The sequence below is a fragment of the Nuphar pumila genome, chromosome 6, assembly GCF_984573655.1.
Source record: "Nuphar pumila chromosome 6, dmNupPumi1.hap1.1, whole genome shotgun sequence".
Classification (NCBI taxonomy): domain Eukaryota; kingdom Viridiplantae; phylum Streptophyta; class Magnoliopsida; order Nymphaeales; family Nymphaeaceae; genus Nuphar; species Nuphar pumila.
In genome coordinates, this window is record NC_143254.1 from 18,261,826 (window position 1) to 18,280,158 (window position 18,333).

At 39.6% G+C, this 18,333-nt stretch overlaps 2 protein-coding genes across 2 annotated transcripts; both read right to left on the minus strand.

The window, feature by feature from the left end:
• Window positions 1–461: 461 nt before the first annotated feature.
• On the minus strand, window positions 462–1,771 carry LOC149834172 (uncharacterized). Its single transcript, XM_090010002.1, has 2 exons — window positions 1,541–1,771; window positions 462–718 (listed from the first exon to the last, which is right to left on the minus strand). Exons 1-2 carry the CDS (start codon window positions 1,760–1,762, stop codon window positions 632–634), a joined length of 309 nt encoding a protein of 102 aa, XP_089866128.1. The 5' UTR covers window positions 1,763–1,771; the 3' UTR covers window positions 462–631.
• A 9,759-nt stretch (window positions 1,772–11,530) lies between these two features.
• LOC149834173 (alpha-xylosidase 1-like) lies at window positions 11,531–16,770 on the minus strand. Its single transcript, XM_090009296.1, has 4 exons — window positions 16,565–16,770; window positions 15,794–16,482; window positions 13,953–14,895; window positions 11,531–12,491 (listed from the first exon to the last, which is right to left on the minus strand). The coding sequence occupies exons 1-4, from the start codon at window positions 16,768–16,770 to the stop codon at window positions 11,531–11,533; spliced, it is 2,799 nt and encodes a 932-aa protein (XP_089865422.1).
• Between the last annotated feature and the right edge of the window lie 1,563 nt (window positions 16,771–18,333).

The window sequence follows — 18,333 nt, forward strand, 5'->3', positions numbered from 1 at the left end:
CAGTCATCGGGGTTAGGGAACTGGGCTACCAAAAATTATCTTAGGTGGTAGGTCCCAATGACTTACACTACAACAGAGCAGTAGATTAGCGACGACCACCTTTCGTCGCTAATCCGTCGCTAATCCGTCGCTAACCATGTTAGCGACGGATTAGCGACAACGCGGCGACAGTATGCTTACGTCGCGAATATTTCGACGCTAACTGGCGACGGAATTATTCCGTCGCCAAGTCCGTCGCTAATTGCGACGGAATAACGAGCGCTATATTCCGTCGCCAATCCGCCGGTACTAAACGGCGACCACGGCGTGGCGACGGATTTAATTCCGTCGCTAAGCCGTCGCTAGATTAATATCAATAGCGACGGAATCATCCGTCGCTAATCCGTCGCAAAAACGAAAAAAAATCAAAAAAAATTTATTTAAAAATTAATTACGGAGAACTGTACAATTTATATTTCCTGTACAATTTATATTTCCTGTAAATAAAAAACAAACCACACAAAAAAATTCATATAACAAGTATCTATAATAATTAATCGTTCCACCTTAAAACTAAGAAGTTTAATTATTTACAATTCAACAATTACAATTAGGAAAAATAAAAAAAATAGAACTTCTTCAACACAGTCCTCTAATCATCGCCAAGATTTTGTGCGTCTTCTTGTTCATTGTCTTTATCTGTCCCTTCAGCTCCACTACCCTGATTATCGCTAGCAGCCTACACAAGAAAAGAACAGTCAGTATTGATAAACAAAATATAATGAAATAAATTACACACTATATGTGATTCTATCATGTGCTCATGTGTGATCTAAGGCAATAAAAAAACTCTATATGTGATTCTATCATGCTCATATGTGTGCTAAGGCAGTCAAAAAATTGAATATGTGATTATAGCATGTTCATATGTGTTCTAAGGCATATAAAAAAACTCTATATGTGATTCTACCATGCTCAGATGTGCTTTAAGGCAAGCAAAAAACTATATATGTGATTCGATCATGCTCGTATGTGTGCTAAGGCAGTAAAAAAATTGAATATGTGAATATAGCATGCTCATATGTGCTCTAAGGCAGGCAAAGCCAAAAATTTTATATGTGATTCTATCATAAATGATATATAACATGTTCATATGTGTTCTAAGGCAGTTAAAAAACTCTATATGTTATTATAGCATGTTCATATGTGTGCTAAGGCAGTCAAAAAACAGAATATGTGATTATAATATGCTCATATGTGTTCTTAGGCAGTAAAAAAACTGAATATGTGATTATAGCATGCTTATGTGTTCTAATGCAATCAAAAAAACTTTATATGTGATTCTATCATGCTCATATGTGCTCTAAGACAGACAAAAAGTTAAATATATATATATGTGATTCTATCATGCTCATATGTGTGCTAAGGCAGTAAAAAAATTGAATATGTGATTATAGCATGTTCATATGTGTTCTAAGGCATCTAGAAAAACTCTATATGTGATTCTACCATGCTCAGATGTGCTTTAAGATAGTCAAAAAAACTATATATGTGATTATACCTGAGAGGGACCTGGAATCGAAGATCCCCTATCCTGAACAGCGGCCTTGATCTCATTTCGGAGAAAGGGGGCGACGGTGTATTGGAAGTAGTTATTCAGTGATTCATTAATGATCTCGCGTACATCATCACCGGAAAGAATAGTCGGCTGCTTGGAGCTTATGTCGGCGCAAGAAGTTGGTGAGCCGTAACTGGAAGAACCAATAACTGGTGAAGTGTTCATATTACTCCCAAACCCGAACACGCGACCTTTTTTGGGTTCACCTGCTGCAGTCACCCATGCTATAGGATCTCATGTGTTTAGCTGTCTTTGAAGACATATACAATCGCTGCAATCTAGGAGTGATAGGAAAGTAGCGGAGCGACTTGTATGAAACTTCCTTTGATCTCGTGCTACCATTGCCTCTTGTCTTTGGCTTGAACCGAGGATGCCCACATGACGGGCATGATATGTCGTTTTCCTGCTCCTTGAAATACAACATGCAGTGATTTGGACAAGCATCAATCTTTTTGTAACCCATACCTAGAGCGTTGACCATAACTTTCGCACGATAGAAATTTTGTGGCAATTTCTCATCTTTAGGCAACATACTCTTCACAATCATGCACAAACGGTCAAAACATGATTGACTCAAATTATACTCGGACTTCAAATTCATTAGTTGAAGAACTGCAGACAAGATAGTGTGACTCTCACAACCGTTCCAAAGTGGCTCATCAGCATCTCTAAGTAAATCATAAAATCTACTAGCTGCATCGTTTGGTGATTCTTCATCTACGACAGTTCTTACATCACTAGAACTCATAGCAGAACCCAGTTCTGTTCCTGCAGCATCAAATATCAAATTCATATATGGATTATCGTGCACCACATTCACCCGTGCATCAAAATCGTTTCTAAATTCTTCTCCATGAAACGTCCAGTTCTGATAATCACTCACAAAACCCTTCCTGTATAGGTGATGTCTAACGCCATGAGGTTCTACAAATCGATTATTCTTACAAATCTTGCAGGGACACCTAATCCGACCTGTGGGATCTACCGTACTGACACTTGCCGTTGCAAATTCAATAAAACTGTCGACACCATCCATATATTCATGCGATAACTCATTGTCTACTATCCTACGGTACATCCATTCACGGTTTGCAGTCATTCTGTCGTATGATGTTACGAATAGTATCCTAACCAGTTAAAAGAGAACCATCAGAATACTATGATGAAGAAAATATCAAATTTATCATGCAATATATGATGTCATACAATCACAAGAATTATGATGCATGCATTGATAACTTAATATTTTCATGTGCAAACTATTCATGACACGATACATTCATTTGAAGCATGCTTTCAGTATACAATTTCACATGGAAGACATAATCAAATTGAAAGTAACTACATGTAAGCATGGATACAATCACATCAAACATTGCAATACATCGAAATAATTCATATCAAACAAATATCAAACATGTACCTGCAGCAAACACACTTCAATATCCCACTAACTACTACCATGCATAGCATGGACTCCGTACTCCAAAAATAAGAACACTTCCATATTCATACATTAAAATCATGCTCAGCATGATCTCCGAACTCCAACAAAGTAGTCATAGATATCAACAACTAAGTGAGTGTGTGAACAATAAAGTGTTATATTCAATAAATTAAATAACATGTGATGCGCTTGCATCACTTACTCACCACGGGTATTTACCCGATTTGCATTGTTTTTGTCACTTACTTACCACGGGTGGCGGGGCACAAGCAAGTTCTGTTGAGAAATCTGCAAAAAAAAATGATGTTTTAAAATGAAGTCACCATGAAATTATTCGACCATATTAAATCATAAAACCTTAAAATACAAGAAAATAAATTATAAATAAACCAAAACATCATAACCTATAAGAAAAATAAACCATAAAATTAAATAAAAAAGCCACAATTTAAACCTTAATCAAACAAGGAAAAAACCTGCCCAAATCAAATACAAAAAAATCCTTAATCAAATTAACTAAAAAGTATTAATTAAAAAAATGTGATTTAAATCCCTAATTATAGAAAATAAAAATAAAAACTCTAAATAAATAAAAAAAACCTAATCAAATTAACTATAAAAGCCTTAATTAAAAAATTTTGATTTAAAGTCCTAACCAAATTAACTAAAAATCCTTAATTAAAAAAATTATGATTCAAATCCCTAATCATAGAAAATAAAAATAAAAGCTCTAATCAAATCCAAGAAAAGCCTAATCAAATTAACTATAAAATGCCCTAATTTTTAAATTTTGATTCAAAGCCCTAATAAAACAAAATCAAATAAAAAACCCTAATTAAATTAACTACAAATAGCCTTAATTTAAGAAATTTGATTCAATTGCTTAATAAATGAAAATCAAAATAAAAAATCCTAATCAATGAAAATCAAAGAAAACTAAACAATAAAAATAAAATAAAAACCCTAATTTCTGAAAAAAGAAAAAAAAGAGCAAGAAACCAGGGGGTCGACCCCCGGCCGGACACGGCAGGGGGTCGACCCCCGGCCGGACATCAAAAGGGGTTGACCCCCTGCCGGACAAGGCAGGGGGTTGACCCCTGGCCGGAGACGGCAAGGGGGTCGACCCCGGCCGGACAAGGCAGGGGGTTGACCCCCTGCCGGACATCAAAAGGGGTTGACCCCCTGCCGGGGTTGACCCCCTGCCGGACACGGCGGGGGGTCGACCCCCGGCCGGACATGGCGGGGGGTCGACCCCCCCCCCCCCCGGCCGGACACGGCAGGGGGTCGACCCCCTACCAGGGTTGACCCCCGGCCGGACACGGCAGAGGGTCGACCACCTACCGGGGTCGACCGCCTGGCAGAGTCGACCCCCTGCCGGAAAACGCAGGGGGTCGACCGCCTGGCAGAGTCGACCCCCTGCCGGAAAAAGCAGGGGGTCGACCTCCAATCCATTTACGTACCTGCGGTTGCTCCGGGCAGCGACGGCGGCAGCGGAAGGTTGACGGAAGGAAGAGGGCGGCAGGAGGGAGAGGGCGGCGGGCGGGAGCAGCGAAAGGAGAAAGGAAAAAGAGGGCTGGGATTAGGGGTAATGCGACATATAGCGACGGCTTAGCGACGGATTAATTCCGTCGCTAAGCCATCGTAATTCAAAAAACAAAAAAGGCGACAGAAAATATTTCGTCGCCTAGGCCGTCGCTATGTTGCGACGGAATCTTAGCCGTCGCAATTCCGTCGCTAACTGTCGTATTTATTGCGACAAAACATTCTCTCGCAAAATCCGTCGCTACTTAGCGACGGATTTTGCGAGGGAATAAAATCTGTCGCTAGTTTCGTAAAATTCTACAAATATAGCGATGGATTCATTTCTCTCGTTAATCTGTCGCTAAGTAGCGACGATATAACTCCGTCGCTAATCAACTATTTTTTTGTAGTGTTATGCAAAAGTATGGATGCATCATCTTCAATGAGTGACCTCAAGAGAATTCTCTCTCGGTCATTGGTCATTCCCTTAGAAGCAAACTCAGCTAGTTATTCGGGGTATCAAAATATATAGCACAACAAAACCCCAGACAATCTTAGTTGTTTCTATGTTTCTCCTTTACGTACTCTCAAGACAGTTAATATCAAAACAAAGTTATCATGTTTATTTTACTTATTTTGACTTACACACCGTGAAAAGAACCACATATATGTTAGTTTGCTTTTGAATTTTGTTAGCATGCTCATTATGTACATTTTGCTCACTCTTTAGAGACATCTGATAAAATTGGAACGATACAAAAACAATATTAGCATGCTCATTTTTACTTATGTTAAATTGCATATCATGAATGAAATTACGCATGTGTTAGTCTTATTCTGATTGTTATATCTATACATCTATTAGATTTTTATCGATCTGACCTCATTTTATAGGTATAAGTAATGATTAGGTCGATATGACAAGCGGTGACACAATAGCGTAATGATATCAAGGTGAGACTTCTTCCTTGATGTTTCGCTCTTGATGACATTTTTGGTATAAGAGTTTCTTTGAAGTTTCATCTTTCGTATAAACTGTAAAACCTCATTTTGAATCTATTTGATTTCAATGAATGTATGGAGTTACAAATCCGTTGTGTAATGAAAAAGGTTTACCCGTAATGCGCCCAAGGTCCGTTGACTTATTATTTCAAACACATTTTTTTGCTGAACTGTTATTTTAAACTCTGATAAAGGAATGATTACAAGGCTTTCAAAATTTTCTTAAAAAGTTACAAGTCTAATATTTTGGGGGCATTATATAAGCATATATTTCCGACTCACTAACCCACCAGCTAGAATAAATATATAACCACTATTGGATCTTCTTTTATCTAAGTTCTCTATAAAGTCTGCGTCAATATAATCCACAACATCACATGATGACTTACCTTGCACAAATATGATATCAACATCTATAGTGCTTCATAAATATTGAAAAAACCATTTAATTGTATTACAATGCGTCTTTCTTGGATTTTTCATATAATTACTTACCACACTCACATGTACAAACCTACTACACACTATGGCATACATAAGACAACCCAGTCCATTCGCATATGGTACCTTAGATATGTATGCTTCTTCTTCCTTTGTTTTATGATGCACAAGTTTAGATAGCTTGAAATGTTTAGCAAGAGTACTTTTAGGTTTCACTTTTTTCATGTTGAATCTTTTAAGTACCTTTTAAACATACTTTTTTTGTAAAACTCATAACTTGTCGTCCTTTTTATTTTTATGAATCTCCATGCCAAAGATCTTTGCAGCACCAAGATCCTTTATATCAAACTTCTGACTCAAGGTGGACTTTAACCTCTTAACTTAAATCATGCTTTTGGCAATAATTAGCAGATCATTCACATATAATATCAGAATAATATATAAATCATTATCAAGAAATCAAAAGCAAACATAATTGTTATAATCACTATGGGTATACCCAACCTTAATTATGGAAGAGTCAAAATGCTTATACCACTGTCGAGGAGATTGTTTCAACTCATAAAGCAATTTCTTTAACCTACAAACAAGACTCTCCTCGCCTACTTTCTTAAAATCCGTAGGTTGTTGTATGTAGATTTTCTCATCGAGGTCTCTATGAAGGAATGCAGTCTTCACATCTAGTTGCTCTAACTCAAGATTATGCATGACAACCTTCACCAACAACATCCAAATCAATGTGTGTTTCACAACTGGTGAAAATCTTCGTTATAATTGATTCCTTCTCTCTGCGACAATCCCTTCGCTACAAATTGAGCCTTGAACTTTTTACCTTATTTTTCTAATGCATCTTCTTTCTTCCTGAACACCCACTTGCACCCTATGGCTTTCTTGTCCTTGGGTAACTCCATCAAGTCCTAAGTTTTATTCTTATAGAGTGACTCCATCTTTTTATTATAGCCAACATTCACTTATTGCTATCATTTGAGTTGATAGCATCTTTATAGCATGATCAATCACCTACACCAATAGTTAGATCAAAGAAAATTATATCTTCAAAATCATACCTTACTAGCGCTTTCTAGAACCTTATTTTTCTGTCTTTTGTCGAGCTATAGGGTTGTTCTTGCTTTTGAACCATACTAGGAGCTTCTTGAGAAGAAATCACATATTTCCTTGTTAGTAGATCAATTCCATCAACCCTCGCCTTAATTATCAGTTTTTTTTTCATCATTTTTTGTTGCATATAATTCTTCTTATTTGCTTTCACCATATGCTCTTCATCAAACACAATGTCCCTACTTATGATAACCTTATGAGAATTAGGATCCTATAACTTTTACCACACCACCACCTTCTCATATCTGAGAACTTAGCATCAAAGTTGGAACATTGTCCATTATGCATACGAATATAAGTAGAGCATCCAAAGACTTTCAAAATAGAATAATCAGTTGGCTTTTCGGTTCATATCTTCTCTAAAGTCTTGCAATCAATTCTTTTAGATGATAACCTATTGATAATAAAGCAAGTCATGTTAACTATCTCTAGCCAGAAGCTTTTCTCCAATCCTATATTGAATCTCATACTGCAAGCCCTTTCCATATTTCAGTCTTATATTGTACATGGTTTGAAATGTATATATCCCATATATTTTGATTTGATTGTTATCTTTAGTGTAACCTCACCAAATTTTTAACCATTTTTTAAAATCATTTTCGTATTATAAGATCTGATTTACTTATAAAAAAAATGGTCTTACAATTTTAATATCTAAACAATAATTAAGGTTTAAATTTTGGGGGTGTTACAATGAATGTGAATGATGTTTTTTATTAAGAACAAACATCTAAATCACCAGGTTTTTTTTATGCTGCAAAAATGATGGGTAAATTTTTCTTGACTAAAAAAAATCATGATCTGAGGACATTTTCCCATTGAATCAATCATGTTGACTGCATGTGCATGGTTAAATTTATTCAAACAACTTTCATCTTGAGAATCCAACTAGATTGCACCTATAATAGACTATATTATATATACCTTCAATCAAGAAATTTCATAAACTCAATGAAAATAAGAATTTGCATTCATCCAACTCTCAACTGTCCTTGATCCCTCCCACATAACAAGTATTTATAGAAAAAGATAAAACCCTAATTTTATGATTGATCTTGGATAAGATATGAATACAAAAACAAACTCAAAACAGAAATTCATATCTTAAATACTATGAATCCAATTGAATCCTAGATCACTTATGAACCTGGCTTGCATGCAATTGCACTCCAGTATCAATAGTGGTGTCGTCTCTCTACTTGTTTATCAAGAGTGAAAGCTTTGTACGATTGGGGGCCCGGTGTGGACTCCACCACTACATGCATGATGGAAGAAAGGATTAAGAGCATCTCGAAAAGTCCAATGAACCAGGCCAAGAGTACCTGGGAAAGAAATTATTAGTATTTAGGGATTTGGTTGACTCAATCTTGTTCACTCTTAAAGTCTTTTTTAATAGGATATGATTTGCACCTATATAAATCTCCATGACCAGTTAATTGAGTTGAAACATGAGTTATGTGTGTTGGCCTTGAGCAATGATGTTAAAATCGTTTCGGCATTTGATTGTTCAAACAACAACATATGTGTGCTGCTGTTGTTCATGCGCCCAATATTTGACAAAAATGAGGATGGAGGTTAAAATCAAAACCAATGCGGGGATGAAGGCGGGGATGGACTTACGCTTTCCCCCGCCCCGTCTCACCCCACCCCACCTTGCCCCATTTGGATCAGGGATGGAGGACATGAAACGAGGATGGAGGTTAAAATCAAAACTCGTGCGGGGATAGAGGGGAGAATTTTGAGACAAGGCGGGGGTGGAGACCTTGTCCCTCATGCCCGCCCCCGGCCCAGTCCACTGCCATCCCTAGATTAAAAAAAGAATTATTTTAGCAATTATTTAAGATTAAATTATATTTAATTATTCACTATTTTGCAGGTATTATTAAGGGAAAATAAATAATTTTAAAGGGTAAAAGTAACACAAGCAATTTCTGAAAATGTAAGGTGTTTTTTTTTCTGAAACATGAGGTGGCTAAACACAAATTCAACCATACATTAAGCATATGTAAATTGCCCTTATCACAACTACATTGTAATAAGCCTTTTAGCTTGCGAGATCTCCACAAAATCCTTCACCAATGTTTGGATCACAGTTACCGGGGTGAGGGTGCTTTCGGAGAAAGAAGTACCACGCTTCTCCCATAAGAAGAAAATGTCGGGAAATTAATTCGCTTTCCATTTATGCGGAGTATTTCTCATTTGTTGAAACACACTCGTTTCTCAAATCGCTTTTCTTTCTTTTCCGTTATGTTTTTCACTAGCTTTATCATCATTTCATCTCGTTTTTTCTTTCATGTTAATACTTTTTTTTTTGTTTTTCTTGTTTCTCATTTTCTTCACATTTCCTTTTTTTCTTCTTACACTTTCACAATCGCTTACAAAATGAATTCTGCTATATGCTTTAACCTACTTTTTAACACTGGCTTCTCTACTTTCGCTTCATGCATAGCTTCTCTTAACCATTTTATTTTCTGCTCAGTTTGGCTTGGATGACAATAGCGCCAATAACCTTTGGAATACAAACTTTTCTTTTCGGCCTTGTTTGTTTCATTTGGTGTAAGGTGAATAGAGTGCTACTGTTTGCACTGTAGAGAGAGGATTTTGTCAGACAAAACATATATCCTTTTGAGAGAGAGAGGGAAAGGATCTTGTCACACAAAGCATTGTTCTTCTTTTTATAAATGAAGATAACAAGGTAGATTCTAAATGGTCTAATCAGTCTAGCCATTCAGCTATCAAATTGATTAGAAATCATTTTGTACATGACTCAAATTTTTACATGCAGTCATTAAATTGGTTGTTGGACTGAGATAGGGTCAATTTGACTGCAATGTGATTGCATATATAGTTTTTTGTTTTAAAGGCAAGCTGGGGTTAGGCAGACCCCACCAGTCAACGTAACATACTGCTTCTACCAACCAGGGAGCCCCCCTTGGTTGATTTTATCTTTTTTTTTTTTAAAGCCAAGCTGGGGTTAGGCAGACCTCCACTGGGGTTTTGAGACTGCAATGTCTGACAGCTCCTACCAACCATTGGGGAGACCCATTGGTCTGACAGGCTGTATCTTGAAAATCAAGGGTGATCAAGTGCACCATCACACTAAATGTGCAATCAGGATTGCACACTTTGAATGCACTGCTGCGCGGCTGCGCCTAATCACCCTCTATCATTGCTTGGGCTCCACAGCTGACAGGCGTGCAATCACATTGCACTTTGCAATTGATCCTCCATCTCATTAAGGTGAACATGGTTTCCAGTGAGGGAGGATCCCCTGCAATGTTTTTGCATACTTGTACTGCTGCACCAGATCAACCTCCACCATTGAGATTCAGCCTATCAGCTGTAGAGCCCAAGCAGTAATGGAAGGTGATCTGGTGCAACTGCACGCTAAAAGTATGCAAATACATTGCACCTGATCTTTCCTCGTTTTGAAGAGGTCTATAGTGAAACCAATCAGAGTCTTGGTCCAAAATTTTAAATGTGCATAGACCTAATCTTTCTTCGTCGTACCATTATATCTCAAATTAAATTTTTATTAGACTTTGCCCAACCATGTTCGTTGAGACAAGAGTTACTGCCTTTCCTAGGATTGGCGCCATGTCACATAGGTATCGGTATGACCCAACATGAAACACAAGCTAGAAGTACAAGTTCAAAAATATTAAAAAAGAACTGGTTTGTAAATTTTAATAACAAAAAATTATTTTGTAACCAACAAGGGCAGCAACTTATAAAAGTTGCCAGTTTAAAATATGCATATGTACGGATCACTTCGACCTTACAAGTCCAAATAAAAATTTGCACCACCTTCTTTACCCTTTCTTATTGCAATATGAATAAGTAACCCTCAACTCTTGTGAACAAAAACTCTAAAAAAAACTTTTTTTGAAATTCACTCCTTAGAACCACCCCCTATACCTTTTTTTTTTTTTTTACAGAGGTCTCACACTCAGTTTCCAAAACAAAGAGGAAAACTCCAGTGAAGTTTTCTTAATAATATAAGAGGACTTTATTTGAGGTTTCCTTAGTAATACAGGAGAGACTTTGAGTGGTCCCATGTCTTAAGTGCCAAGACAAAACCCCATTACCCCCAACACATAAAATTGGAATGATGCATCACTGTTGCTAAAACTGCCCCACCAACTGAGTTTGAGGAGTTTTTATTTGAGGTTTTTTAGCACCAGATTCTTTTCCAGCGCTAGACAATTACACCCTTATGGTGGGAATTTTCCATTTCAGTCGGCAGTATGCAGACTGGAATCTTTAGGCAAGCGTAGCGCTCAAGCAAGTGAAACAAAAAGTGCAACTTCCTATAATATATTCAAGAATTCACAGTTCACAGCACCATTTAATTGAGGAATTACATCTTTATTTAAATCGAGAAAAGGGAAGAAGGCAAACTCTTAGGGCCTAGCATCAATATCAACCTCCCATGATATAGAGAACTTCTTTCCCAAAGGCAAAGCCAGTCCCCCAATCTGTACCATCATGCTGTCCTTCTTGCCCAAAGTGCCCTCTCTTTCTCCTCGAGTCATCCCCATATGTTCGATCAGGGTCTCACTGAAAGAGAACTCATTCTTGGATGCCAAAGACAGGGGCTCCCCATCAACCCCTACCTCAAGCCCATGACCACCGCCAGCCACACCAAGGACTACCACCTTCTCAATCACAAGACCCAGTCCCACTGCAAACTCCCCTTGATCAACTTTTGACCAGACCTTCACCTTACCCTTTTCCACACTAGCATGCAAGTCCACATAAGTAGACTTGGCACTTCCCAACTTCATCTCTGGATCCTCATCATCATCTATAAAAACCTTTCCGGTCGCGTCGCCGTCTTCGGTGCCAGAAGGAAAGGCGATGACAAGAGTGAAGGGTGTTGTTCTAGAATCCTTGGAGTGGAGCCCTCCGCGCTGCATGGGAAGGATGGTGTTCTGGTAGAGGTGGACATTGACAACATTCAAGGGGGCATCAAGTGTGAAGTAGTTTCCTTGGGAAACAATTGCCTTGGCGAAGTCAAAGAGACTGTACCATGTGCCCGGAGGGAAGAGGGCCTTGACTGTGGTGGCATTGGGCTCGAGTACAGGTGAGACCAACACACTGCTTCCAAGCAAGAACTGGGTGCTGAGTCCATATGACTCGACAAAATTGGGGAACGAAAAGAACACAGGGCGTGCTATAGGTGCACCAGTAGTGTGTGCCTCGTAGTTTAGAGTGTAGAAGTAAGGGAGCAATTTGTAGCGCAAGCCCAGTGCGTTGCGAGCCGATTCAGCAACCGTGGCCCATTGATAAAGCTCCTGGCGAGGTGAGGCCAAGTTGGCATGGTCCCTAGAGAAGGGGTAGAAAGCACCAAGCTCGATCCACCTGGTTGAAAAGAGTGTTTCTTATATCAATGACTGAATGAGGAGAAATGTTAATAATTGAAGTCAAATACAGATACATGTATTATATTACTTTGGTACCATACAAGCCAAGCTCACTTGATCCAACAGTCTTTAGTAGTGATTCTCATCAGCTATTAGAACATTGCTATCTTAAAAGAAAATAACAGTCAACTTGATTTATAATACTCCACATGAAACACACCTTAATATGTTAAGCGCACCACAATGGAATGTGAATTAAATAAAAGAATGAAAATTTCGGGCATGATTGGTGGAGGAGAATTTATTATGCTGGTTACCTTCCGGAAACTAGGGGAAGTAGATGTCTACCAAATATTCTGATCAAGTAATTAAAATACATACGTGTAGATACGGAATAAAGTTAATATAAAAGAAAAGTAGCCATTAAGAGAAAGAAAGTCATATAAAACTCTAAAAAGGATGTGTAAAACAAACAAGATGGTTTTCAATTGTCAATGTAGAAAATAAAGAAAGTGGTGTTCACAAGGGGATGAACTTGTCCAGTCTAATCAATGAACCTAATAAAAGGCTTCTGATAATGGGAGCCACTCCAGTTTTCTGAAACATACAAAGTTTTACTTTGAAAATTTGCCATGAGTGGGGAAAAACTTGAGAAAGATCAACACCTTTTACTGTTTTATTTTTGACTGGTTTATCTTACATTTTTGAATTATTGGTCTTAATTAATTAAAGTCACTGACATGAGTTTCTTACGATTTGTCCACTGCCGTTTGCATCAAGCCCACACCATCTAAGGCGACAGTTTTCAAAATAATGACATGTTTTTGTCATGATTTTTAATTTTCTACTAAAGAGCGAGCCTACCCCCACCAAGCTGCACGGTTTTATGATATTCTCCACAAGAATTCACAATCGTTCCCAGACAACACGGCTGTCATGCACTTTTTCTGCAAAATATGCCTCTGACACAAAAGGTGGGCCCTGTAGACCCACCTACAAAACCAAGCCAAGCAACACGACACCAAGAAATGTCAATCAGCTAAGTTCCATAAAGACTGAACAAAATTGGTTGGCCTAGTATTATGGATAACCAAGACTCTTCCAGCTAATCATGAAGCCTCTTTCAATCAAGATCTGCTAGACCCAACTTGCCAAAGCAAGTTAGAGAAGTATGATGATTTGGCCTGATGCTTAAGATTCCAGCGGCTCGAATTAAAATTCTGAGCCTTATAAGTCAATACCCTAGTGAAGAACCAGGAGTATGTGTAATCAAGACTTCACCAGCAGCTCGACTGGGTCCACTGATTATGGAAATGGATCCCATTGGAACACGGTCCTTTCAATGTACTCAAAATACAAACATATACTCATAAAAATGTATAAACCTACACAATCACATAGACACATAAATGTACACACAAGAACACATGAGAGTCAATTTAGAGTATCCAAATAATACCTACTGCATAACTCCTCAGTTGGGGCAGGGTAGAAACCGCAAATATCCGATCCAACCATCGGCATTCCGAAAAGTCCGAAATTGAGAATGGTAGAAATGGAGTACCTGAGATTATCCCAGTCCCCCTTATTATCCCCTGTCCAATGGGCCGCATGTGTGCCCGACCCAACAAAAGTCGACCGGGTGAGTACGAAAGGCCGCTTGCCATCCGTCGACTTCATCAATGCCTTGTTTGTGGCTATGGCCTGGGAGAAGCCATACAAGCTATGTGCATTGTACTCTAAGACACCGTTGTAGTGAGTCGCACTAGTAGCAATTGTCTTGAACCCGATGGGTGCACTCATGCCAGATGCATTTATTTTGTAAGGTGGGTTGTCCCACTTTGACTGGGTGAGATTGGTGCAGTCCAAGCAACAAATCCATGGGTAGCTATTTGGATTTGGGCAAGGGTGGTCTTTGGGCATTGTACATTTACCAGTGCAGAAGTTAGATGGCTCGTTCATGTCGATCCACAGGCCATCCACAGGGAGCAATTTCCTAAAAGTGGAGATCTCATTGGACCACCAATTTACAGTCTTTGGGTTAAGGAAATCAGGGAAATAGACCATACCTGGCCAAACTTGGGCCAAGTAGGGCTGACCATCGAGCTTAATAAAGACATCATCAGCCATACCACGAAGGTAGGTTTTGTAGGTTTGGTTAACGTTGATTCCTGGGTCAATAAGGACCACATACTTCAGGCCAAGGCTGTGTAGTTTGGTAAGAAAGGCATCCATCTTTTGGGGAGGGAAGTTGATGGGATCAAGAGTGAAATCTTTTGCGGCATCCATGTGATCATCATCTGTCCACATGACGTCCAAAGGGATTCCAGCGTTGATGTACCCTTCAACCACGCCTGCTACCACCGACACATTACGGTATCCCCATCTACATTGGTGGAATCCTGTAATGATCAATGTACAAATCACATTATAAGAAGAAAAAATTAATAAATAAAGAATTCAAAGTAAACTAGTAAAGTAGTGTTCATTATTGTTTATCAAAAGGTAAAAAGATTTGAAGTGTCCTATACACTGGAGAAAGAGAAACAGACTGAAACAGACTGCACATTTTAGTATAAAGTAAGAAAAAGACTCGCTCGTTTAGGATCTGAAAAGTGGGGCAGTACCAACCAAAAGATATCCTAGAGTAAGAACAAAGCACATGGCATCTTCATCCAACACCATATCACCAGTGCTAGAGCAAGATATAGCACCACAAATCACCTGGTTCATAACAAGAAGAGACTCCTTTACCTGAGGATCTCCCTCAACGCCAGGGCTGAGGGAGGTGGTGATTCAATTACTTTGAAACATGGGACATGATTTGTGTGTACTTAGTGTGTACTACCCAAACATGGGTATTGGACTCGGCTCTCATTGATGAAAAGAAAGAAAAGAACCCTAGTACACCCTTTATACCTTTTTTACAAGCGCGCAATAAATGCCACAGGCGTTCAGGTTGGCTCTGTCCTCTTAAATAAAGCGAATAAAACAGAGACTAGATTGGTGAGGACTCGGGACCGAGGAACACCGTCTCGACATTCTCTATAGAGTTCAAGGAAGTCCAAGTTCCCTGACTAACAAAATCATAAGAGATGCTCAGCCATCTCCTCTTGCAAAAAATTACAGATTCAAATAATAAATATGAAAGGACTAATTTGGTGTCACCCAACATCTAGAATTTCCTGGGTTTTTCAAGCATCCATGGAAAAATGCATCAAGAGTTTCACAAACAATGGAAATGTCTTTTTCTATTTTCCTTTTTTTTTAGGGGAAACGAAGAACTTCATTTCTGCTTACCAAGAGCCCAGTAAGGCATAGGAGCAGGGCGTCCAATAAAAGTGGTATACTGATCCATGAGCCCCAGAGGTGTTGGGCCAGCAAAGAAGTAGAAATCAAACACCCCACCAATAACCTTATACGTCAAAGATGAACCTCCATAGAAGATATCCATTCCATTGCTGTTCAACAACAGGACTCCATGAAAAGACACCTCCCCTCCATTGTTCCTGAGCTCAACGTAGTATGGATGATCCCCATACAAATCTGTATTGAGGTTGATAGCAGAGATGTCTGTGGTGTACAGAGTGTAGGGATCATTGGGCTGAATCCGAATTCCCTTGCCCTGCGTGTTCTCTCCCAGTCCATACAAGGCAGAGTCCTGAGGCAACCTCGTGGAGATCTCAAGATACTGGTCCTTGAACACCATGTTGCCATAAGGGCTGCTCTTATCCACAGTGGAATTGAAAAGAACCTCCCCATTTGATCTTCTTCTCACAGAGAAACCAAATGGGTCGGTGGTGAAAGCAAATCTCAGTTCATTTTTCCCATATTCAGAGGACTTGAGCAAGAAATCTTCCCCTTTGAGTTTCCTGGTGGATGAAAGGGGGGGAGGAGGAGCAGCTCGAGGAAGAAGGTTGTAGGGCACCTCCCATCTTAGGCTTTCTACGTCTGTGATATGCACCCTTAGTCTGTCCTCAGTCTCATGCCTGTATATGATATACAAAACCACGTTAAGATATAAAAAATGCGAAGAGAGAGAGAGAGAGAGAGAGAGAGAGAGAGAGTCACTTGACATAAAGCTGCAACTTGGGAATGTCTGGACCATAAATATTGGTTTTCTTCTTGACCTCTAGGAGACCAATGAGGCCTCCATCGGCTGATTGTTCAAGGGAGACAAGGCGATAGCCTTTTCCGATTTTGGAACTAGAGCCGAGGACAGAGAGAAACAGGAGTGAAGAAAAGAAGAGTATAAGCAGAGGTGGAAGAGGAGACATGGTTGTGTTGAAAGTTGGGATGGACGGCAACTAGGCAGGAAATTTATAGAAATCTAAATGCAAACAAAAATTTATTCAAAAGCTAGAATATGTGGTCAAAAAAACCGTGGACTTTATTTACAGGTGATATTGTCGGGTTTCGGGATATAAAGATAAACTCATGAACTCCACAACGGATAGTCATCATATTCTTTTCCTGTTTTATTTTTTTCCTTTTTTTTTCTTCTCATGATTTATCCATAGTTTTTTGCAAGATCTTGGGCAACCTTTATTATTTTATTCATATTATTCAAGATGAGGACCATTTGTCAGCAAAATATCTCTAGATTTGTTGATTACGAATTTGCTTTTCATTTCATTGCCATTATCCTTGTTTAGATAAAGAACACGTAACATCAGCAACAAATTAACCTCAAAACTGAAAAATACCACATAACAAATGCCTACTACTAGGTTGTCAAGGTGTTGAGTTGAACACCCTGGATCAAACCCCTCTGTGCAAGGGTGTGTCCTTAGCTTTCAGAGGTCGGTCACCTAGGAGAGAGTTGTCGTGAAGACTCTGATTTTTCCTCACTTTGGTGAGGGTTCCTCGTTATAAAAAAATATTTTAATGTTTACTTTAACAAGAAAGAGGAGAGAAGCTCTGCTAGGGTTTCTCCTTCGTGTGCTACCCGTCGATTGTCCCCTCTGTGATCGCCGGCCGGCACCTATCGGTTATCGCAGGCTCCACCTGGGGTCGTCTCCCTCCCACCCAAGCACTGGTGTGCCCAAACTAGGTGGTGCAGCCATTGTTGGACTCTCGTTCTTCCTGTGTCTAGTTCCTAGGGGCAGTTGAGGAATGAGGTCAGAGGACGAGAGACCCGCTCCTCTCCCTCCATCCATGGGGGAGGAGGAATCTGACGTGATGCAACAGCGTGTTGGGCGTGTGTGTGGCGGATGAGGTAACTTTCCAAAGTTTGAAAGAGAAAGGGAATGTGCAGTCGACTGCCTCATTGGGTTTGCAATCTGCATCGCCCTCTTTGGTGGGGCAACAGAGGATGATCACAATCTTTGGGCGTGAGTGTTTCTGGTTCGGGTGGTTCGTCTTTGCGGGTGCATACGACCCTGCATGTTGCCGAGGGTGTGAAAGATGCAGAAGACGTTGCAGGGTCTGTTCCGATCGGTGTCCACGTCGAGGACGCTGGTGCATGCATCGTTTAGGTAGATTTGGGCTTTGTCCACGTTACTGATGTTGGGACTGCTCTCGCTCAAGTGGGTGCTGTGTCGAGGAGCCTCAGACAGCAGGAAGTTGCTGAGAACGTTGTATCGACCATGGGTGGTCATTCTGTGGTGGGGTTGGGTGTTTCCCAGTCGGCTGTGGGTGCAGGTGGCTTGCTGGATCTTGGTGCATATTCCCACATAAATCCTGTTTATTCCAGTGTAGCGGAAGTGTGTGGTGACTCTGATGACATGAGTTCTCTATCGCAGTTCGCTGATCATGTGGTTTCACCAGAAGTTCAGCGCTCTTGGGTGCAAATTATAGGGTGCAAGCCGATTCCTCGCAATTCTGACCTCCCACAGCCT